Genomic DNA, 24457 nt, shown 5'->3' on the forward strand with positions numbered 1-24457 from the left:
CCATAAAGTCAATTTTCTCTTGTGGCAATAAATTATTCATTGCGAGAGAAACCACATTTATTTCAGCAGTAGAAAAACACCACTATTTATTTCCAGGGCGAGAGTGACCACAGAAGTGGAATAAATGTATGTATTTGTGACTTCCTTGCTGTCCGTTTGCTTCCTGCCCATGGTGTAGAAGAGAAGGATGAGCAGCTCCCATAATTACCTGCTGAGCACAGCTCTTGCTGGTTCGCCCAGGGCCCATCACGTGGATGTTGGGGTCGCTGGGGCAGTTTTGGGGCTGTGATTTAACATCATTCAAAATTCCACACCCAAGAGCCTTCCTCTGGGTAGTTATACCGCATTCCCTTTGATTCCATTGGATCACAGGATTTCTTCCACCTTCCCTTCAGAGTAAAAAGAGTCTGCTTGACCCTTAGAAAGACCCTCGTCCTTTCATGGAAGGTGATTCACCACCTATCAGAGCCTGCCACCACCCCATGCCTCCTTTGGAGATCTGGCTGCCAGCCAGATGACATACGGATGGAAAGGGAACCTCTGTCCACCCAGGGCTACAGAAGATAGCACAGAACTTGGGGATGAGTTTTGGTATTGTCTCATGCTCTCTCTCTCTCTCTCTCTCTCTCTCTCTCTCTCTCTCTCTTTCTGTTTCTCTCTATCTCTGTCTCTCTCTCTCTCTTTCTGTTTCTCTCTATCTCTGTCTCTGTCTCTCTGTCTCTCTCTGTCTCTCTGTCTCTGTCTCTGTCTCTCTCTCTCTCTCTCTCTCTCTCTCTCTGTCTCTCTCTCTCTCTGTCTCTCTCTCTCTCTCTCTCTCTGTCTCTCTCTCTCTCTGTCTCTCTCTCTCCTTCTCTGAAAAATCCAGCCTTGGCAAAGTGTAGCATATCCAAAGATGTTCCTTAAGTGCTATTTCCATCTTGTGGCCATTCAAGGAAATTTTTCCTGAAGATCTTTGAAGTTCTATTATATTTTGTCAGCCCCAAATTTAGGATGTATCTCATCTATAAACCAAAGGTGTCCTCCAAATTAGAGCTTCCCTGTCCTACTTGTTCTGTCTCCTAGCTTCTTCTATTTCAAGGAACCAACAGAGTAGGGAAACCTCCCATATAGGAGGTATATGGGAACTGTGAGAAATATTTTCATTACAAAAATGCATGACATATTAATGCACTGGGTTTGGAAGCCACTGCTAGAAAATTTCACCTTTTCCCAAAGATACTTGTCTTCCTGGGATAATGGGAGATCTACCAAGGAATTAAGCCTTGAAAAACAATAACAAAACCAGGGAATGAGCCTAAAGATCCTGAGTCTGCATGCCAGGAGAACACCTGTTACCCACCTCCTATAATGAACTGCCGGAGGAGGACCATCGCGTGGACAGCTTTCTTCTCCATCTCGGTGTGTTTACTTTCAGGATGGAGGCCTGCCTATGGGGTCTACAACATGTGGGTGTCCCTCTTTGGAGCTGTGCTGTGCTGCGCCGTCATGTTTGTCATCAACTGGTGGGCAGCGGTCATCACCTATGTCATTGAGTTATTCCTCTACATCTATGTGACGTATAAGAAACCAGGTAAGATGAGGTCTGTCTAGAAGGGTTTCCAAGTATCTCTCTACCACTTTGGTCAACACTTATTGGGCAGCCTCTTTGTATTTAGGTGGGCCATGCATGTTGTAGAGAGAACTAATGTAACATGGTGTAAGAATAACAATGTTTTGCTACTATGAGCACCTATTACGCGGCTCATTAAATCCTCCCAATTATGCTGTACTGTTCATTAGGTATTAGTAGTTTCAATATAAAGATGAAGGAACTGGGGTTTGGAGAGTGGACCAGCTTGCCCAAGTAACTGTCCAAACACAATAGACTTTAATGCAAACCCCAGGTGCTTTCTCCTAGATCAGTCTTTGCCTCTAATGTCCTAAATGAGACAAGTTCCCATCCTCAAGGAGTTACAAACCCATACTTAAGCAATTAATTATAACAATATAGCTAGCACTACGAGTGTAATATGAGCAAATTGGTGAGGAAAGGAGAAGGAGAGAGTAACCTTGATGAGAATTATCCAAGAAAATTTCCTTGATTCATGGTTGGGTTTCCAGGGCCCATCCCGCTGTAGGAACTTAAACATTTGTTGAATGAACAAATGAGTTTTTAAAAAAGAAAGCAACAAGAAACAATTAGGAGATGGTTTGTGGGACCGAATCAGAGAATGAGATTCGAGGTAGAGGGAAAAGCAAAAGGATGTGCACAACTGCCTGGTATATCTGGGAAGCCTGGAGGTGTTAACTCTGGGAGTTTCGGGGTGCTATGGAGAAGGGGCACTAGCTGAGCCCGCAAGGGTTAAATAGGAAAATTAAATACTACAAGACAGAATCTGACTACGGTGAGCACCAATGACCAATGCAGGTCATTAAGCATAATTGGACTTTGGATGTCACCTTTAGAACCAGTGGGATGGGTGGCCTGAAGCTGGGACTGAGCAGGGCTCAGCCAGTGGGATGCAGAAATCCCCTGCACTGTGCTTTCCTTTAAGACTGTAGGAACTTTGAGAGTGCTTTGTTGTTTTTCTTCAGAACTGTCCATATTTTTTTGAATACTGGACATAATTTGCATATAGTAGAAGTTCACCCTTTATGGTACGTGGTCTCTGTGTTTTAACAAACCCAGACAGTCCTACGGCCATCATCATGGACAAGATATGGGTGATTTTCATCACCCCAAAAAGTTCCCTCATCCCCCTAGGTAGTCAATATTTTCCTCCCAAAACTTAACTTCCGGCAGCTGCTTTTCTTATTTCTCATCCTACAGTTTGTCTTTTTCCGGAATGTCACACACCGAACTGTGTCTAGGTAGCCTTTATGTCTGCCTCCTTTCAGTTCTCACCAAATTCATCCAGGTTTTGCATGTATGTCTTTCTTTCCTTTGTACTGTTGAATGGCATTCTCATATATCACAAAATTTTAAAAATAACTCACCAATTGATGGGTAGCTAGATCGTTTCCAGTCTTAGGGGCACTATATTTAAAATGACTATACATAGTCACATATAGGACCATCTATGGACCTGTATTATTATTTTGCTTGGGAAACTAGGAGTAAGACTTACGTTTACATAGTAATTGCACAATAGATAAGCCTATAATATTATATATATCTCAATAAGAAGCTATTGAATTGTGTTTCATACCATCAGTATCACTTTCCATTCCCACCAGGGTCTCAGTGCTCCTTATCCTTGACAGCTCATAGTATTGCTGTATAAAAGGTCTTCTAGGGCTGGGGATTTAGCTCAGTGGCATAAGCAACTTCCTGGCAAACATGAGGTTGTGAGTTCAATCCCCAGCACCAGAAAAAAGAAAAAAAAGCTCTTCTAATGAAAGTGAACTGTAGTTTAATTTAATTTACATTTTCCCAATGAGTAATAATGTTGAACATCTATTGCCACTGCCATCCATATCCACATGTCCTCTTGAGTTGTGTGTTTAAATGTTTTGCTGACTTTTTCAGTTTTTAGTCCTCTTAGTATTCAATTGTGAGAGCTCTTTATATATACTGGATACAAGTCCTTTTGTGGTGTATGTTTTACATATTCCTGCAGATCTGTGCCTTCTATATATATAGATATAGATATAGATATAGATATAGATATATATTCCTGGGCCAGTTGTGGTGGCACACGCCTATAATCCCAGCACTCAGAGGACTGGGGTAGGAGGATCACTACTGAATTAGAGGGCAGCCCCAGATGACATAGTGAGATCTCATCTCAAAAATATTTATTCTGTTACACTTTTGAATAGAAGTTACTCATTTTTATGAAGTCTCACATATCTTTTTTCCTTTTGTTTTCTTTTGTGACTTAATATTTTGCATCTGATCTCAGATATCCCTTCCTAATCTGAGATAAAACCATCTAGAAGTTTTGATGCATTGGTGATTATGTTAGCTTCTAGTGTCCACTTGGAGCTAATTTTTATATATGATGTAAGGTACAGTCCAAAGTTCCTTTTGTAAAAAGTCCAATCAACCAGAAGTGTTTTAGCTCTATGAAAACAGGCCTCCCACATGCTCATTTTTGGGGGCATTGTCAACACTAGATCAGCTTTTTATCTCTATATAATTACCCCCAACTCATTTTCCTGGCTCTCCAGAGAAAGTCGGGGAGCATGGACCCTGTCTGTCATGTGGAATAGATGTGTATATTCGTACCAGGGCCCTCCTCACATAAAACTTAAGGCTCCATTTAATGTCAAAATTTGTTTTTTTTTAAGGTAAGAATGATAGTGCTGGATTCCCACATTATGAGCCTTAGGTTCTAAAGGGTCAAACTAAAATAGTTGGTAAATGTCCTTTACCTTTTTCGTGGATATCTTGAAGGGTCCCCGAGGTCTTCATTTTGCCTTTACGAGTGCGGAGGTGAAGGCACTCACCTCACATATGGAAATCCCTCTTTTACTTTCATGAATTCAAGAAGCGCCCTGAGCATAGTCAGGAGCTGATCCTTTCCCTGTGCAGTTTCCACTCAGCCTCTCCCATCACACAAGGTTCCCTGGGCTTCCAGGATCAGCCTTGCAGTCTGAGCCTTTGCTGGAAAGAAGCCTGCCTCCTAGAGAGTCACGTTAGTTTTCCTGGAAGGACGCAAGGCTGTTTTTGGAAGCACTATATTTTATTTCCTCTAATTTGGGCACGCATCACTGCTTGCATGGCCAAGGACAATCATAGAAAAGAGTGGCTTGTAAGGATTGCTCAGGGTGTGCAGAAAAGGCCCATGCTTCTTGTTCCAATCTCCTCCTGCGTCCACAGATGTGAACTGGGGCTCGTCCACGCAGGCACTTTCCTATGTGAGTGCTGTGGACAACGCTCTGGAGCTGACCACGGTGGAAGACCACGTGAAGAACTTCAGGTAAGTTTGGCATCTCAGACGCCCTGGTGTCCCACATGAAGAGTAGCTTTCCCTTGCGGGACGTGAGTACATGAGAGTGGTGACAGGCTTGGTGGGCATATTCCCCAATAGCCACGTTTTCAGCACAGCACTTCCTGTAAATGAGTGCTACTTCTGTCCACCCAAACCCCTGCTCCTCACAGTGCCAGGTGTCACCTCCCTTACACAGAGACAGAGAAGTGACACAAGTGACCTTTTTCAGAGGGATCTATCCACTCAGCTTGAGACTCTGTGGCTTGCTGATCTTCTTTTATGAGAAGTAATGCTTTGTGCCCTTTGTGAGTTCCATCTTCTCCTGAATGGGGTCTCACACATGCTTGCAGGTTCTGCTCTGACTTGGGGTGGTACAGTGTCCAGGGAAAGAAGACAAAGGGGACCCAATATCACCTACTGTTAACACAAGAATGGCAAGATGGATGGGCAATGTGGTTCAGGAATTCTCCTGAGAAATGCAAGAAATAATCAGAGGAGAGGCCAACTCTTTCTGCCAAGCCTTCTGCACCTTGACATGGGGGCAGTGGCTCTGGGCCTATAGCTTACTTATGATGGCCAATTCTCTTCTCTTCTTTACTTTCAGGCCCCAGTGCATTGTCCTAACAGGGGCACCCATGACAAGACCTGCCCTCTTGGACATAGCTCACGCCTTCACCAAGAACAGTGGCCTGTGTATCTGCTGTGAAGTCTTTGTGGTAAGACTCACCTCACCCACGGAAAGTGTTTCTCCTCTTTGTCCACCTTGGTTATTTTAGGTGGGCAGAGAAGGTCCATGCAGTAACAGGAAAACAGCAAAAACAGTTTAGAGAAGGGCCCTATCCTTGGTTAATAGAGCAAGGACCAGCAAGAGCCCATGACCTTGAATTTAAATGGATAGATGGATGGATTTCCAATTCTGAAGACCACTGAAAGTGATAAATATCTCCAGTGATAAATATCTGGGAGTCAAGAAAAACAGAATTGACTCAGAAATAAAAGAAATTTAGAGTGATAACTATCCACAAATTTTAAAAGGATGGGACAAGACAGATAGAGTGCTATTATATAGTTAACTAATGAGGAGAGACCTAGACATAATAGCCATAAATGACAACAGTACATAGTGGTTAGATTAAATATTTGGCTAACCCTGACACTACAGACATCTAGAGAATTAAAGTCTTCCATCTTTCCGATAAACAAAGCTACATGAATTCCCTTTTGTTCAGGAAATATATGCTTGAATGATAACAATATATTGGTGGTTTTCCTGAGAGGTATTCAAAACAGGTGCTAAAAACATAACCATAATTATGGACCAATTTTTCAAGTAGGGAGAAGCCATTGAAATCATGATTGAAAAGGTCTACATCTTCCAAAATAGTCTACCACTACTCCCGTTCATCTCCCCCCCCCTCAGAAATCCTTATCTGTCAATGTATTTGTACAGTACTTAAGTGCTTACATATTTTTCAAAGCATTTTCCTATGATTTTTCTTATTTTATCCACACCCAGCCTGATGAGGTGGAAAGGAAAGAAGCCCTGTTCTCATTTACAAATTGGGAAATCAAGATTCAGAAATCTCACACTGGGTCATATAACAAAAATATGGCCATGTTAGGGCATCCTGAGAGCACCCCGAGATAAATCAGGTGCACCCTGGGGTACACAGCAGTCAGACCCAAGTATGGGCACCTCCGCTGTCTGCCAAGGAAGAGACTGCCGGGAAGCCCTGTGACCCTGGGGCCAGTTAACCACGTGACAGTGCAGGGCTAGTTTACCTCGTGGCATCCCGAGTCACACCTCAGCATCACTTTACCCTGCTAAATGCGGATGAAGGCAGGCGGGCATCGCGTCTTGTCTCGGGGCCCAGACAACGACAGTAACTCAAACAATAAAACAAAATGCAATTACCCCAGAGCGGGTGGAGAGACCGCTGTGGAATACAGGAGGCTGACGGGTTAAGTAATGGCCAGCTGGGGCTCCGGAGGATTTTTGAAAAGCTTATCAAGAACCTTCTCTCGTATTATCAACTTAGGTGCCCGGGATTAGTGGATTTCATTTTGGCCAATATGAGAGAGGAGCCGGTTTTGATGGAATAAGCAGTTTGGGGCGTTTTTCTTCTCCAGCAATTTAGAGAAAACTTAGTTTAGCAGGCAATAAAATGTCTTCATACTGGAGAAATGAACTGGGCTTATAAACGGTCGTATATTGGTGAGGGAGAAAATGTCTTCGAGACAAGAAATATTGCTTTTAATTAACTCTTTGTTGTTTACGTGTGAGTAAAGGAGGGTGACACTGGAATATCATTTCATGTGAAGTAAATATCTCCACCCATGACCCTAGTTGTGTGACAGGTAAGTGGGATGACATCATATGTCAGTGGAGTGGTGACTCTGTGGAGGTCCCAAGTGTCTTGCTGTCATGTATGCAGAGGCTGTCTTGGGGACAGAAAACTGTTATCACATCAGCTAATGACTGATTATTTCTGGGGCAGTGTTTTCAGACTCCAGGTTCAGTTGCCAATCATCTTTGCAAAGAAAGCTTTGGAAGGAATGTGGTGGAGTCAGCACACTGCTAGACTGGCTGACAGGGAGCCAAGCCTGGGGAAGGTGTTAAGTCCTGAGCAGAAGGAGGAGGAGGAGGAGGAGGAGGAGGAGGAGGAGTGTCGGGGTCGCTCCCGGCCGGCAGGAAAGACACACGACAAAGTCTGGCGGTGTGCAACCTTGCCTTTATTTGTCTCCACGTGGGCCCCGCGAGGCCTCCTCTCTGCCACCAGCCCTTTCTCGCCGGTGGACTTTTTCTATCTCTCTCTGTGCTTCCTCTGTGCTTCTCTCTTGTGGCGGGAGAGGCATTTACTTTTATAGGGTAACAGTGGCCAATCAGTTCAAAGCGCGCGATGCGGGCTGATTGGCTAACATCAGTTGTTGCTAGGCAGACTATCTTACAGAGCGGGTTGTTTAAGTCGCCAGCACAATCAGGGGGCAGGAAGCAGGCGCCAACTTGACTCACTGGATGGGAGGGGCAATCTAGCTCAGGCTCCGCTCCCACCCACAGGCCCTACGTCCGCCAAGTAAGGCGACCGGTGTAGGCGGCTCCCAACATCTCCCCCTATTTTATTTACTTTGAATGAATGTATGCATCGCAGCCCGCCCTGGATCGAGTGCAGAGGCTTATGCCCTGTGTTGAGGCCCACCGTAGGCCCTTGGCTTGGACCCTGGTCGGCCGCCCCCGGGTCTGCCAAGGCCTTGAGACCCTCGTCCTTTTTCCAGGGCCAGGAGTGAACTGGACAGAACCTGGATGCACATAGGCATGCACTCATGCCCCTCCGTGTCATCCCCTCGGAGAGGCATCTAGATCTGGGCAGATTCTAGTAATCCAGCGGCTTTCGTGCGCCATGGGGTAGGGCCTGGCTTAGGTCGAGTCATGCTGGGGAGGCACGCTCTTACCCGTCATTGACTCACCTACCCTGCTGTGTGGTGTCATTAGGGAAGGAATGCGGAAGACCCGCCACACCTAGACCCGGTCGTAGGCCAGTCGAGCGAGCCATGCGTAAGCCTGGGGGTCATTGTGCCCATCACGGGCTGCTGCCAGGGCCGCATGGGCAACCAGGCGTACTTGACGCCAGGCCGCCGCAAGGCACCCATTAATAAATGATGTAACCCATCGGAGCAAGAATGGTCCTACAAGTAAGAGCAGAAGCAAGGAGCACAGGGGACCTAACAATGGTAAAACATAGGGGAGCAAGCCATTCCAGGCTCCCCAAAAAGGGATTGTCCTGCAGTTCTTTTAGGGCTCATCTTGTTGTTGGGTCTGCGGTTGGCCTCTGGTGGAACAGGCCTGATCTTCAGTCGAGGGACTTGTCGCGTCAACCTCTCTGGGACCCACAGTGGTTTTCGTCCCGATTCCTGCAGAAAAACACAAACCGCGCCTCGGTTCCAGCTAACCACCGGATCCGGGCCCATCCATTGTCATGCCATAGATAACCGCGCCTTTGGAGGCAGGCCTTGGCTTACTCCCCCTTTTTATTTTTTATTTTTTATTTTTTTTATTTTTGGTCTTTTTCGTTTTTTTTTTTTTTTTTTTTTTTTTTTTTAATCGGTACCAGGGATCGAACTCGCGATTGCCTGCTTACAAGGCAGGCGCTTATGCCGCTGAGCTAAATCCCCAGCCCCGTTTCCTCAACCGGCGTTTTTCTCAGCCTGCTCGGCAGAGTAGCCACCCATGAAAATACCGTCCGCCCCGCGGCGCAACGTAGGACGGCGATCGCGACAGAGTGGAACGGGGCGTCACTTCCTGTGCCAGCTGAGAGAAGGGAGGGTTCCCTGTAGCGGCCTCTCGGCGGGGAGCCGCTTTTGGAGAAGAGCTCCAGGGCGGAGCGGATTGCTCTCTATCTCCTCCCCGCCAGAGAGCGCTCGGGGGCCCTTTTTCCTCTCTCTGCTTTTTTCGAGCGGCGCACGCACACAATTCGCGGCGCAACTCGGCATAGGAGTCAAGGCACGCATGTATCATTTCCCACAGGGGGCGAATAGCCGGCGAAATATCGCCTCCCAATTCCGCCGAGGCGAGGTCCCCGCCTAACTTCTCCCATGACGGCAGGTTTAAATGCCCCGTGGGTAAAAACCAGGGAGCCACCCTATCTATCTCTGATATGAATAGTTCCAGTGTTTTTTGACCTACCCTGAGGTCTCTAGCTTTTAAAAGCTTCCTAAGGGCCTTTACCAAGGGCCGCGCCTCCGCGCTCGGTAAATTACCCATCCTCAACCTCTAAGGGCTGTAACTCACCGCGTGTGACTTAGAGAACCCGTCACCTACGCGTGAGCCTGAGGGGAGTCTAAAAGCCCTGTAGGTGCGCGCCACCCAGAGCCCAGGCTTATCCCCAACTCACCTGTCCGGCAGCACCACGCTGGAGCGTTGCACACCACCGCCATGTCTCGGGGTTGATCAGTCCCCGTGCGGGTCACCAAATGTCGGGGTCGCTCCCGGCCGGCAGGAAAGACACACGACAAAGTCTGGCGGTGTGCAACCTTGCCTTTATTTGTCTCCACGTGGGCCCCGCGAGGCCTCCTCTCTGCCACCAGCCCTTTCTCGCCGGTGGACTTTTTCTATCTCTCTCTGTGCTTCCTCTGTGCTTCTCTCTTGTGGCGGGAGAGGCATTTACTTTTATAGGGTAACAGTGGCCAATCAGTTCAAAGCGCGCGATGCGGGCTGATTGGCTAACATCAGTTGTTGCTAGGCAGACTATCTTACAGAGCGGGTTGTTTAAGTCGCCAGCGCAATCAGGGGGCAGGAAGCAGGCGCCAACTTGACTCACTCGATGGGAGGGGCAATCTAGCTCAGGCTCCGCTCCCACCCACAGGCCCTACGTCCGCCAAGTAAGGCCACCGGTGTAGGCCGCGGCTCCCAACAGAGGAGGAGGAGGAGGAGGAGGAAGATGAAAAGATGATGATAAGGAGAGGATGGCAGTTTGGGTTTTAACTCTCTGAAGCCAGTGCTTCCAGGCTTTTAAGAGTAGCTGGAGTTCTGAATCCCTATTTTGTCACCTGTTAGATGCAAGTCTTTCGGGCTCATGAATAAGTCTCCTGTGACTCCATCTTCTCAGTTATGAAACGAAGCTAATCAAAACAGCACCTGTGGTATAGGTGCACCCTGGGAATTATGTATGAGCTTTCAAGTCCTTGGCTGAGTGCCTGTCAAGTAATAAACGATTAATTTTAGTGGATGTGGCCATGGTTACATGTTTAGCTGCCATTTGCTATCCAGAGGTACATGGCCCCCAACAAAGACCTAGGGAGTCCTTTCTTAGAAGAACCAAACCCAGACACTAGGTTTTGAGCTTCTGGGGCATCTGGAGGTGGGGGTGGCATACGCACTCCCACCAGACTCACCACGGCCTGCGCGAGCTGGCTCTGGGCTCCACTGCTCAGGTCTGTAGCTACCGCAGGGCTTGCTTGAGTGCTGTTATATAGTGGAAAGGAGCAAGATCCAGGCCTCGCTGGCATCGTGATGCTGCTGCGTAAGTGTAATCACATGGCCACCATTGACATTTTCTGTGACCCAGGCCAGCTCTTGGCGTCAGAGCCTCTTCCCCTCTCATCTTGCCTTTTCTCTTAGCGCTAGGATTTCAGAAGAGGAGATCTTCATCAAGACCAATTTGACCGACTTTCTCAAGGAACCCACCTTGGAAATTTTTTAAATACTATCTGTCCTCTTGTAAACTACCATAGGATAAATCAGTGACATAGTCTTCTCATCCCACGGGGCTTTCCATTCGATGTGGAAGCAATTCTGGTCTTTTGTACCTCAATCCTATCACCGTAGAGAGAAGAGAGGGAGTTGGACTTTTCTAGGATCACTCATATATCCCTGCACAACCAAGGTCAGTGCGTCAGTGAAAGGCAGATGTTAAGCCAAGAGAGGCGAACTGTGACCTCCATCAATGTCTGTCCCATGACACTGATGAGCACTGTCTGTCTTTGTTGGTCCCTCACTTAGGTCACTCCTAGGAAGTGAAGAGACAGCATAGCAACACTGGTCCTCCGAGATGAGCTGATTTTATTGTTTACATGGCTAATTCTCTGGCACCCCACACCCAGCCCTAAAATGTATTGTGGTGTGGGCATCTAATTCTCCCACCCCACATGCAAAGATGTCCCAGGAGGACCTGGGCAGTCCTGCAACCCTATCTCTCAGTTTTGCATTTAAAGGCGACGTTTCTTTTTAAATTAAAATGAAACCCTGCTACTTTTAAAGACCAAAAGTAGGTTCCATTGATCTGGAGTTAAGACTACAAATCAGACATAGCCAGTGTTATGAAGACATATGCCCCTGTTGCACAAGGTGACACCTTTCATCCGCCCGCATGACAAGTCATATTTGTGTCATGCTGGCGGTTGAAAAATAAAGATTTTTTTCAAGATTGCTTCTATTTTTACTTCAAAATGTTAAGAAAAATAATAGACTAAATCATAAAAGTGTACATAAATTACATAAAATTTGTTAGATCAAAACTGTTTGATACCAATGGCTTTATATAGTTCCATAATATGAAATTACTGAGCCCCCTGTTCTGCCTCTTCTAATTAACAACTGCTGAAACTTTTGTGGTAGATGCTTCCACTTGCTTTATAAAAGAAATGAAACAGTGTGAGATTCGGCTAAAGTGCTCTGTATGCCAACTCCAGACTCCAGGACAAGGCTATCTAACTTTTTAAGGGTAAACACATGTGTACAAAGGCACAAATCTATGTTGATTACATTTTCCTATGTTTTCACACTCTCTCTTCTTGTTGCAAAGACAAAAGGGAGGGCTGGTGATCATCCTCATGTAGATTCCTTTTAGCTATTACCGTTTCTCTTTCTTTTTAAAAATTTTAAGACACTTTAAATTTACAATCTCTCTCTCTCTCTCTCTCTCTCTCTCTCTCTCTCTCTCTCTCTCTCTGTGTGTGTGTGTGTGTGTGTGTGTGTGTGTAAACCCAGAGCCTCATGCAAACTAGACAAGAGCTCTACCTCTGAGCTACATCTCTAGCCCTGTCTAAAATTGTACTTTGAGAGTAGTTCTCACTAAATTACCTGCCCGCCTCCCTGTTGAATGAGATCACAGACATACACACTATATCCAGCTGTCTGGAGCAGTCTGAAATTTTTTTTGTACTGGAAATCGAACTGAGGAGCTTGCATTTGCCAGGCAGTCACTTGTGCCACTGAGCTATATTACCAGCCAAATAGTTACTGTATAATTAGAAGAATTTCACTTTTCTAAAGACTATTTTTTGTACAGGGACTCAAACTCAGCACCTTGCACTTGCCAGGCAGGTGCTTGTGCCGTTGAGCTATATCCCTGACCCTTTGAAATTTTCATAAGGATTTCTCAAGAAAACTCAGACAAGACAACCATCTCTTGATTCCATGGCAGAGTGGAGGACTGTTTAACTCCAGAAAATTCAGGGGACACTGAAATTCTAGTTGTTTTTTGTCTTGAGCCTTCTCTTAATCCCAACTTCCATACCTACCCAGGAAAGTTTGTGTTCATTTTAGATGGGTGTATTTCTTTTTGTTAGCGAATCTCTATCACGGTGTTAATAAGATTGTGATGTGAGCAAATACAGAAAGAACAAAGTGATCTCTAAAGGCCACTAAGACGCCCGGTGAGATGAAGAGAAAATTCTTCTGCTCACAGTGCCGCCCACACAAGGAATGAAAATGAAGACAGGCAAATAAGAGCCTCATGCTTTAAAAAATAAAAGTTGAAAAGAATGTTACACTTAGCCTAACTTCTTCCACTGAACTCCAAGAATCTTTGAATTCTTTTTAAAAATTGCTTTTCATTATAGTCTTATTTCAAGTGGTGTCACAACTTCTTATCCAGACTAATTTAGAAATTCTTACTATTTTCTGAGTCCTTGTCCAACTTATTCTACAAGGTATAATTTTTTTAAAACATAGTGAATGTTTAATATTTTAAAATGTGTTACAGTCAAAGACACATGGCTATCAATCCCCTCAAAATCTTCCACTTCACTTGATAAATGATTCTTGTCCCATCCTTCTTGCTACCTTCTGCAGCAGTTCTGGAGTCCTCTTTCCTGAGGGTCTTTAGTCGTGTTGTTGTAGCTGCCTCCATGTCCTCAATCAGTTCAAAACATTTACTTTTCATGGTCCTTTGGGGAAGAGCCACAAGTCACATGGTGCCTGATCCAGTGAAAAAGGTAGAGAATGTCGCACTGTGATGTTTTGATTTGACAAAAATTACTATAAACATTTAACCAACAAACTGTGATTTAAAAAAGACAATGACTGTTTACATTAAAAGTTATTACAGTAAAAGACACATTGCCATTCGCCCTTCAAGGAATACTTAAAGGACTTTCCCCCACTTTGAAGATAATCATCTCATCATTCTTGGCAATGTGTCTCTTATTGTAACAAGTTTTTTTAACTTAAATATTTATCACAGCTTTTGATCACTCTTTGTATATATAAAACATTTATGATTTCTTTGTTCGAATCCTGAATTAATTTTATGTGCTCATAATTAGGGTGCCCACTAAAGCCAGGCTCTATGATATATTAGCTGGGTGGCAGAATCTGTCTATATGGTTATGATATTTTTGGATATTGCATGATTGTATTTGAGTGCGTCTTCCCGCGGTGCTAGCTGGTTTTATCTGTGCTGCATTTGCCTTGGCAGCCTGGTTTCACATTAGTAAGTTTGCTGCAAGAGATTTTATAATCGCTCTTAGCAAAAAGAAAATTCTACATGAAATATTCTTATGACACCCCAGTATGGCAAATTTAGTCATCTAAATAAATCTCTCTGTCACAATTAATGTTTAACCTAGGTTTTTGTAATCATAATAGGTATGCATTAGACTGTATTTATTTAAATAAATGCTTCCCCCACCCCGGGGGCTCACAGTTATGGCACGATTCAATATACTGATGGGCCAGCGTCTTTCTTACTGTGGGTTATTCCTCTGTCTAATGGCTGTTGTTACCATTGGATTTCCATCAGTAAAATAATCCTTCTTTCCTAATAAGTGAAGACTAAAGTGCCCAAGGAAAGACTGGTAGTCCCCAGTGCACTGGCAGTCTGGAGCCTGAGCTACCTCTGACCTACAGTGGCATATCTTTCTTCCTTCTAGGTCTTCTAGCTCCTTAACTGCCTCCCTATGTTCCTACCTTTACCATCATTCCTTGTTTGTTATCTTTGATCGCAGTCAGTTGGATTGTTTTGGAAAGTCGGCAGGTTATAGAAAATAAGTATGATGAAGAAACTGATATAATTTAAACAGAATATTAAAATGGGAGAGACCTCATTACTCATCTATCTTTAAACAACAGAAATCTAATATGTATGTGTTTGCATCAAATATGTAATTTTGAACCATCTAGAGGTCAAATGAAAAGGTAAAAAGAAATAGGTTGTCTTTGAGAATTTATTTTATTTAACTCAGTGCACTCAAAATGTCATTTCCATATGCAATCAACTTGGGACTATTTATGAGCCATTTTAACTTATTGGACTAAGGCTTCAAGATCCAGGATGTATTCTATGTTTCTGATACATCTCAGTGTGGAGCAACCACAACTAAAACAAACGCTCCATAGCGACATGTAGGTGAGTGCTATCACACTGCACAGTGCCGTGTTTTTATAAACAGAGCACATATGTCAAGCCGGTCAGTGCAGAGCCTAATCCAAGTCCCTCTCTCCCCCAGCTAGGGTCCTCCAGTGCTGTTACCCAGCGAACTCAGTGATAGAGTTGGATCTGTGTCTTTGATAAGATTGTGAGCACTCACTTAAGGTAGCAGAAATCAGCTTTGAGAGAGTGGCTACACTTTCCCAGCCAAAGAAGTGGGTACCTGCTTAAAACAACTGTGCAGGTAGAAGAAGGCACTCCCATTCCCAGAACAAGAGTTCAGAGTTCAGACAAAATCAGTCACCTCCAAAGTGGCCCACTTTGATTTTAGACCAGTTCTGCCTGATCGCAAGACTTGGACTCTTTTTCATCAGACAGATGCCCTCTCTCTCCCACCGAAATCCCTCAAAGATTAAGTCCCACGCAGGTCTGTTAGAGACACAGAAATTCGAGTCCAGCCCCAGATGTAAACACTGTATTCTTTCAAGATCCCAAGAGATTCGTATGAAATCTAAGCCATCTGAACAAAATACAGACCTCTCCATGAGCTGAATTTCTTAGAGAAAACAGCAGGTTTGTCCCATCAGGGACATAATAGATAACCAGAAATACCTTTGAGTTGAATTAACACCTGAAAAGAAAAGCAGTAACAGGAAGTTTGGGGGAAGAAGAAACAAACAGACTTTTTATTCAAACTCGGTTTCAGAACTAAATCTTGAAATGAAGACACGCCTTGTCCCAACACCCGCCCCCTTTTCCCTTGGCCTTTCCACGCCCGTGAGGTCCTGGGTACAGGAACTTCTTTCCTACCATGGGAAGTGCATGAAGTGATAGGGAAGCGTCAAGGGGCTTGAACGCAAGCCTGTCCCCATCCCACAAGGACAGGCGGATGCAGCCTCTGTGGCTGGATTTGTAGCTCACCACCACACTCTTGCTCCTGGGAGCTGTGTCCATTTCTTGATGTTGAGCTCCAGCAGAGAATTGCTTGGTGTTCCTCAAAGCGGCTCTTGCTATTCGGCCAAAGGTTAATGACTGTCCGTTTATCCTGAGCCTCTTGCATCACATATCCAGCATTTCCTCCTGTGCCTGATGCCCTCTGCTTTTCCTTCATCCAGCGTGCCACAGCTTATTAAGCAGGTGTTAGTAACAAGCCTGGGCATTCTGAGTGGAAAATGGAGAAGGTGAGAAGCACAGATCAGATCCTCTTTGGAGGGTTGCATCTGTGCAAACACAGCCCGGGAAGGTGTTTTCCTTCTCTCCCATCTCTTAACTCAACAGGGCATCGCTGGCTATTTTTGTCCTTCAGAAAACACCAGTGGCGTGATGTATAATAGCAAGGCTTCTAACCCATATTTCATTGTGTCGCACAGGGACCGCGCAAGCTGTGTGTTAAGGAGATGAACAGTGGCATGGCTAAAAAACAGGCCTGGCTTATAAAGAACAAAATCAAGGCTTTCTATGCTGCGGTGGCAGCGGACTATTTCAGAGATGGTGTCCGCAGTCTCCTTCAGGTAAGACCAGCCCAGTGTGGAAGGGAGGAGCAAAAAGCCAAAGACAATTAGACCCCACCTTCTAACCCTCCAGAATCCAAGGGCTGAGCATCAGAGATCAATGTGGGTGGCTAAAGAATTCATCTCCAGTTCTTAGGGATTGCAAGGCTAGAACAAAAGCAGAGAGCAAGGTTCTATTAAGGTGAACTATGGATGGCACAGGGGCAGGAGAAAACTGGGTCACCTCTGGCCACCAGCAGTCAGGCCCACTGCCCTGAACGTATTGAAATGCAAATTTGTCCCAGTGGCTGGTGGCATTCAGGATCCTATTAAAACTTCAAACTATTTTTGCATCTCATATGGCAATGTTCATTCTTTTCCTTTTTTTCTTTTGCAAATGGTGTGAGGGCAGCTGCTAAACTCAACTAAATAAATGCATGACGATCAGGGCGTAAAATCTCCCAATCCTCCTGAGTCATATTCATCATAGTGAATAAAATGTAATCATCTCTATAGCTGAACATTAAAGCCCACAGCGTTTCAGCTTCCTTCCTTGTTCTCTTTCTCTTGCCTTCCCTGCTTTGCCCCTTCTCTAGTGAGTACATAAAATCTTTCCTCAGTTTCCATATCTTAAAGTGCTAGAAAATCCTTAAAGTAATCCAAGGGACTCTCAGAAATGATAGGGCATGGCTTTATAACATGTTGGCTTTAAGAGGGGTGAGAAGCCGTGGTTCTATGTTTCCCAAATGGAACATTTGACCCTCAGACCTGCCGTATTCAGGAGGGTGGGAATCCAGGACCTTACTCAGCTAACTTTGATGCTTCCCTGGCCAGGAGGAAAACATAACTGAGCTGGAATGTTCTGGAGGTTAAGAGTATTTGACACACTCTTGACACTGATACACCTATAAAGTCACTACTGAGAGATCCAGTTCCCACACTAAGCTTCCTTTCATCTGTTATTCATGTGCCAACCCATGCTAATAGATGTTAGTATAATTTTTCTTTCTATAGTACATACTTTCCAGGAGCTCTGGTTTAGATGTCCTGGGAAGGTCGTACAGTGAAAATTACCACAAAAGATTTGTAAAATAATAAAATTTTCAAGTAGGAATTGGAATGCAGACAAAGATTAAGAGCAGGCCAGCAAAAGGTATAGGTATGGGGAAGAATTTTTATATCTTCCCAGAATGAATGGAAAGAAATTTGCCCATGTATAAATTCCTAGGAACATCTTTGAGTGCAGAAGAGTCATGACCAAAAGGCAGGGCAGAGTGGTACATTTTTAAAAAGAGCTGGCAATGTAAATGAAACTCAGTGTGAAGTTTCAGTCCCCAGTACCACTAGATAAGTAGACAGAAAGGTAATAGAGATAGAGAGATAGATAGATAGATAGATAGATAGATAGATAGATGCATACATGTATATACATACATGGGTAGATACATACATACATAGATGGGTGCATATGTACATGGATAGATAGATGCATACATACATACATGGATTCATAGTACATACTTACATGTGTGGATACATACATACATGAATAGATACATATATACATACATGGATGGATGGATAGATGCATACACAGGTGGATAGACAGATACATACATTCTTACATACATGGATAGATAGATGCATGCATACATATATACATACATACATGGATAGATACATATATACATACATAGATGGATAGATGGATACATACATGCATACATAGATGGACAGATAGATACATACATGCATACTTACATGGATAGATGCATACATACATAGATGGATAGATAGATGGATGGATGGATAGATGGATAGATAGATGGATGAATAGATATATACATGCATACGCAGATAGATAGATAGATAAATGCATGCATACATGGATAGATATATACATACATAGATGGATATATAGATGCATAGATGGATGGATAGATAGATACAGACATAGATGGATAGATATATAGACACATGAATGGATGGATACATAGATAGATACGTACATACATGGATATACACATGCATACATAGATGATAGATACATACACACACTGATGGATGAATAGATAGATGCATGGATGAATGATACATGGATAAATAGATACATAAATACATATATACATAGATGGATAGATATATAGACACATAGATGAATGGATGGATGGTAGATACATAATGGATAGATACATACGTACATACATGGATAAGTAGATACATTCATACATGGATGGATAGATATATACATACATGGATAGATATATGCATACATGGATAGATGGGATAGATGGAGCCCAGCTCTGGTCATTACCATCTCTACCATCCTGGTGGCTTCCTTTGCTCCCACCACACTTCCTATCTTTACTTGTCAACATCTAAGCAAACTCAAAGACCCACAACAAATACCACCTGCTCCTAGCACTGTCTGTGGCCCTTCATCTGGAATCCAAGCTTTTTGTCCTGTGTTTCTGTGGGAACCCTGATGTCACCAACAGTTATGCATGCATATCTTTTATTCTGAGTTCCTCAGCACCAAGAAATTCCTTCACTGCTCTCTCACGGCATCTAACACATCACTTTGCAATTAATAGGAGCCTGATAATATTGCTAAATTAAATCTGATTAGCTGGAAGCCATAGCCTGTCATCCAGGAGGAAAGCAAAACTTCCGATATAGAATGTATTACTGATACTGTCCTGCAAGAAGATTAGGTTTTGGAAACATAGTTCACCCATTTCTTCAATAAATAAGAACGATTTCAATGATCTTCATGCATAAGAACTTTCCAAACATGAATTTAATTGCTAGTGACATTATGGGGAGAACAGTTGGACACGAGCTTTGAACCGCTACGCTGTAACATGCACAGCAACAGTTAAGGCGACCCTTACTTGATTTTAAATTATTGAGCCACTTTAATGAGTGTGTCAGAAGAAATGCAAATGACTGCTAATTTAGAAAAGCTCCATTTCTGTCATCTAAAATCCATTTATGGCTGAGATGATTTAGAACTAATCTTTCTATTTTATGCTTGGGTACGGGCATGAAGGACACCATGAAAATGTAATCTAATCTCCAGAATCTTCAGAACATTACTTCAGCGCTCTGCTGGGCATTATTTTTCATTTGCAGTGGTAGTTTCCCAGTACGCTAAGGATCGCTCATGTATTTGTGTCCTCTGTTTAGGCTTCGGGCTTAGGGAGAATGAAGCCAAACACTTTGGTGATTGGATATAAGAAAAACTGGAGGAAAGCTCCCTTGGCAGAGATTGAGAACTACGTGGGAATCATCCAGTAAGTGATGGCCTTGGGGACGAGCTCTAGTTTATAACACACTAACCAGGGTGGTGCATAACAGGTACCACACGCATTACGGAGCTGTGTGGCATAAAATGGTCTGCATCCTTTACCAGAGTGTGAAAGCAGTGTGTGGAGAAGCCGGCAGGAGGCAACCTTAGCATCAAAGGGAAAAGGGAAATATGGAAGAGTGACAGTCTTACAGTCTTCTCACGAGACTGAAAGACTGAAAGCAAAGAATGGCTAGGTAAGGAAGGAATTTGTGTTTCAAAACAACTAGAGTGTTGGACTGGCCATGGAGCCCCAGTTAGACACGGTCTTCTAAGCCTTGTGTAATGTGTCCTGGCTCTGATTTACATGCTGAAGGATGGATTTCGGAGGGTAGGTGATAGCTAGTGGCTATTTGAGAAATCTTTGGAAAGAACTGATAATGTTAGACCTCAAAGAACTATCAAAAACCAGGCTAACATCCTTAACATGTGTTATCTCATTTCATTCTCTCTCAAACACACAAAAACCTTTGAAATAACTACTATTGTTGTTTCCATTTTACCAGTGGACACGAGACAGTAGAAATAAAGTAACGTGTTTCAAAAACATCAAGATTTAGTCAGTGGCAGGGCTCAGATTCCAACCTAGGGCCATCTGAATTCAAAGTTAAAGCTCAGGGCCTCCACATTACGCTGCCTCCAAAAGCAAACAGATGCTCCCTCCTAGCTGGCTTGGTTTCTCCTTTTAAATAAGAGAAAACAAATTCTGTACATGCAGAGATGCACATTCTGCAAAACTGAGCCTTTCTTCTAGATTTGAAGCTACTTAATCAGACAAAAGAGGCAATGTTCGCCACACCCATCAGTCAGCCTCTAGGCCAACAAAATGAGGCGAGTTTCCTTTACCTGGGATCTGGCCAAAGCCCGGTATCACAACACAGCACACAGAATAGGCCCTGGTGTCACACCAGGGGACACAAGACATGCCACCAGAGCTCAGGCTGCACTCTCTGTATGGGGCAGAAATCCTCTCCCAGCAAAACAAGCATATATTGAGTATCACAGTCACCGTTATTTAGGCATATTTGTGCAATGCAGTAAGAAAAGCCTTGTAAGCTCTGTTGAAAAGAAGCAGGAGAAAGTAATTTCCATTTCCACCTGAAATTATATGCATTACTTACCAAACAGAAATTCACTTCTCAGCCTTTCTAGTGTATGGATCCTACATATTAATCACGTGGGTTCCCAGATATAATGATACCACAGGCGCCCTCCCGCTCCTGTAGTGAGCTGAGTTCTGAGGGTAAGGCTAAACCCGGAGGTCAGAGTCAGAATTTACCAGGCTCAGCAAATAGCATGTTGATAGATGCAGACTCACAATCCATTGCTGAGCAGTCTTAGCAATGGACTGGATCAGTCCCCCTGTTACTCAGATTCTTCAGTCAAATTGAATTTTCGGGGGCTGGGGATTTAGCTCAGCGGCATAAGCGCCTGCCTTGCAAGCAGGCAGTCGTGAGTTCGATCCCTGGTACCAGTAAAAAGGAAAAAAAGACAAAAAAAAAAAAAAAAAAAAGAATTTTCACCTAAGGGAAACAGAAGGGATAAGGGAGGAAGATAAGCAAATAGAAGGAAATGTCTAAGCCTTCAAAGCGTTCATTATTTTGTTACAGAATTACTTAACATCGTCACCCAGCCTCCCTCCCTCCCAAGCATTCTAAGAATGCAAAGAATCAAAATAATTGGGCCCAAAAATACAAACCAAGGAGGCCTCTGGTTTTCAGTGTTAAGGGGAATCGCAGTTATCCTAGTACAAAACCCAGCTCTGGGACTAAAGTTAGATGCCTTTACTATGACAGCATTAAGACGATCATGTGTCTGTATTACATTCTTTTTCTGATGTTTTTTTTTTTCTTTTTCTTTTCCATGAAGCATTGTGTTATTGACCCTATTACAAAATGATGCTCTTTTACCATTTTTCTTTGAGTAAATGATTTCAAATTTCTGTAATATTTATTCTTTAGTAGGGTTTTATTTTAATTCACCCCTGTTTCTACAGCGGCCCTCCACTGAACAGCATTGTCATCCTGCAGCCCTGTAGGTTGGACATGTGACACTGAGCTTGTGATATGCCCCTTCAGGAGCCACCAGGGCACATCACTGAGCTGTCCTTTGCAGCTTCCAGTGGCTGCCACTGTGCCTGCCCTTCCTCAGGCTTCAAAGCCAGCAATAGTCAGGTCCATGTCCTGTCCCATTACCTCACCTCCTAATTCACTTTCAAGTATCCTGAAAGCACAGTTTGACTTTGGCTACTGAAAATTTGTTTGCCTAGAGTGGGACCACCACAAACCACACTACTTATGGGCAGGATGCCCTAAGGGTAGAGGATTCTGGTTTTCATCCCATAAAAGATTACACATGGGAACGCCCACCGAAAAACACTGTAGATGCCTCAGAAGACCAACCAGGGAAACATATACTACGGGAGCAGAGATTGCAGAAAGAGTCTGTAATTCTCTTCTATGTGGCCTACTTCATTGGGTTGGATGTGGAGAAAGCACAAGACCAACCTCAGATACACAGCATTGAAAAAGCATTGCCCCAGGCAACCTGTCCACGGTTGGAGACAGAGGTCCCTTCCACAATTGGAGGAAGTGGAGACATACGGTGCTGTGAACTTGGTGTTGGGGATGCTGCAGGAGGAGCCGGCCTCATGCAGGGACAGGGGCTTGTTCTTTAAAGGATCCTTGCAGCCAGTAAAATGCTCTGTCATAAATGTATCCACGATGGTTTTGCTCACTTTATAAAAGATTCAGTTATTCCAAAAGAATGTCACAAGCTCTTCATCAAAATTTTAGCAAGTGGTATTATTTGAACAAATTGACTACAGAGTAAATGATTTAGTTACTTCTACCCAGAATGTAATTTTAAGGTATAAAAGAAGAATAAACACACGGAAAATGCATCAGCTTTTGGCTGTATTCCAAAGTGAATTTTAATGGTCTCATGACATCAACAGTCATAAACCAAGTTGAACATTCACCTGAAGTGCAAGGAGGAACAGAGCCATTTGAAGCAATAACGACCTTGTTTCCCTTTTCAGTGATGCCTTTGACTTTGAGATTGGCGTGGTCATTGTCAGGATCAGCCAGGGGTTTGACATCTCTCAGGTTCTCCAGGTACAAGGTATGTACTTTATTTATTCAGTCAACAAATATTTATTGAGTACCTATTATATGCGTGACATTCTTCTAGGTGGCTAGGGTAAGTAAATGACACAAACAAAACCCCTTGACCAGGGAGTCTAACTTTCCATGCTGACCTAGTACGTACATTTCTCCCAATATTTTCTCATTTCTAGCACAAGCTTCCTCTGCCCTGCTAACAAGAATCGTAGAGTAACTCTGGATATTCATCAGTTATTTTTTCTTATCACAAAACCACAAAACCAGCATCAAGGAAAATAAATACTTTCAGTAAAAATAGCCTGCCAAATTAATTTCTGCAAGATGCTTCAGAAAATGAAGATTAATTCTTTCCCAGAAAAACATGTATTTTGCTTTGAAGAGTCTGTGAACTGGTTTGTAGCTGGCATGGAAATCAGCCTGACTGCGCCGTGCTGTGATCACTAATCTAAGTCAGGGGCAGAAACACTAATGCAGATTAGTGGCTCTGGGTTTTTTTCGCTGTAGAGAATTTGTGTACTTAGTCTCAGAGTTTGAATGTACCCTCTTTGTGAATGAAGTGAAGAACGTGTCTAAAGGGCCACTGAAAGATTAAGACAGGACATGAATCCATCTCTTCAGGTGACCTTCACGGCAGTTTGTTGAGGACATGACACCACGATGAAGGGGCATTTTGCTGTACTTATTATGTAGCAGGTGTAGTGTGGGTGAAGATGCTTGGCTGAATAAGATTAATAGTCTTGGTCTGTACCCTCAAGGGACTCAGCTGAGTAAGGGGAACCGTTGTATTATCAGTATGATAATAGGTATAAATAAGGTATAATGGGAAAGGAAAAGGGGCAGCCAACCTCCAAAAGGCTTCCCAAGGGATATAAAACTTGTGAGTTGGTAGATGAGGAACTAACTAGGCAATGCTGAGGGAGAGAAAAATAAAAAGTTGGTAAGGAGCAGCATTGGTAGCAAAGAGGAAAACATTTGCAAAGGTTGGGACATCTATGTGTGGAGGAATGGGGTATCTGGGCCACTAGAAGCAGATGGCTGTCACTGAATCAAAACAACATGAAGGAAATAGTAGCAAAATAAGGATGGCCCTGACTTTACAGGCTTCATTCGCCCCATGAAAAGTTGTGGATCCTATTCTGTAGATAATAAGGACCATCCAAGAGATTGAGGTGGGGGAGTAATGTGGTCGAACTCTTTCAGTTATGTAGGGCAATACTCAAAGAGGACCAGGATGGACACACAGGGACAAATCCAAAGGATTTCTGCAATTGTCATAGCAAGAAATGGGAACAGTTTAATCCAGGGATGCCTCTGCAGGAATAGAAAGTAAAGGACAGAATTGAGACATATTTCAGAGGTACACAATGCAGTACTGGGAGGTTGACTGACTTAATGGGGCTTGTTCTTTACATACAGAAGATATGGGAGCAAA

General features: G+C 43.7%; 1 protein-coding gene across 3 annotated transcripts in view; it reads left to right on the forward strand.

The window, feature by feature from the left end:
* The window catches only part of Slc12a1 (solute carrier family 12 member 1), a 90423-nt gene that overhangs the window by 43358 nt on the left and 22608 nt on the right, over positions 1-24457 (forward strand). For all 3 annotated transcript variants that reach the window (XM_013154701.2, XM_005004563.3, XM_005004564.3), the window contains exons 15-20: positions 1415-1570; positions 4805-4904; positions 5521-5632; positions 16432-16572; positions 19741-19847; positions 22941-23023. In XM_013154701.2, coding sequence (XP_013010155.1) covers positions 1415-1570; positions 4805-4904; positions 5521-5632; positions 16432-16572; positions 19741-19847; positions 22941-23023 — 699 coding nt within the window. The remainder of the gene's footprint in view (positions 1-1414; positions 1571-4804; positions 4905-5520; positions 5633-16431; positions 16573-19740; positions 19848-22940; positions 23024-24457) is intronic.

The sequence above is a fragment of the Cavia porcellus genome, unplaced genomic scaffold (genome assembly GCF_034190915.1).
Source record: "Cavia porcellus strain 051 isolate PalLab524CR breed Dunkin Hartley unplaced genomic scaffold, mCavPor4.1 scaffold_1, whole genome shotgun sequence".
In the NCBI taxonomy this organism is placed as follows: domain Eukaryota; kingdom Metazoa; phylum Chordata; class Mammalia; order Rodentia; family Caviidae; genus Cavia; species Cavia porcellus.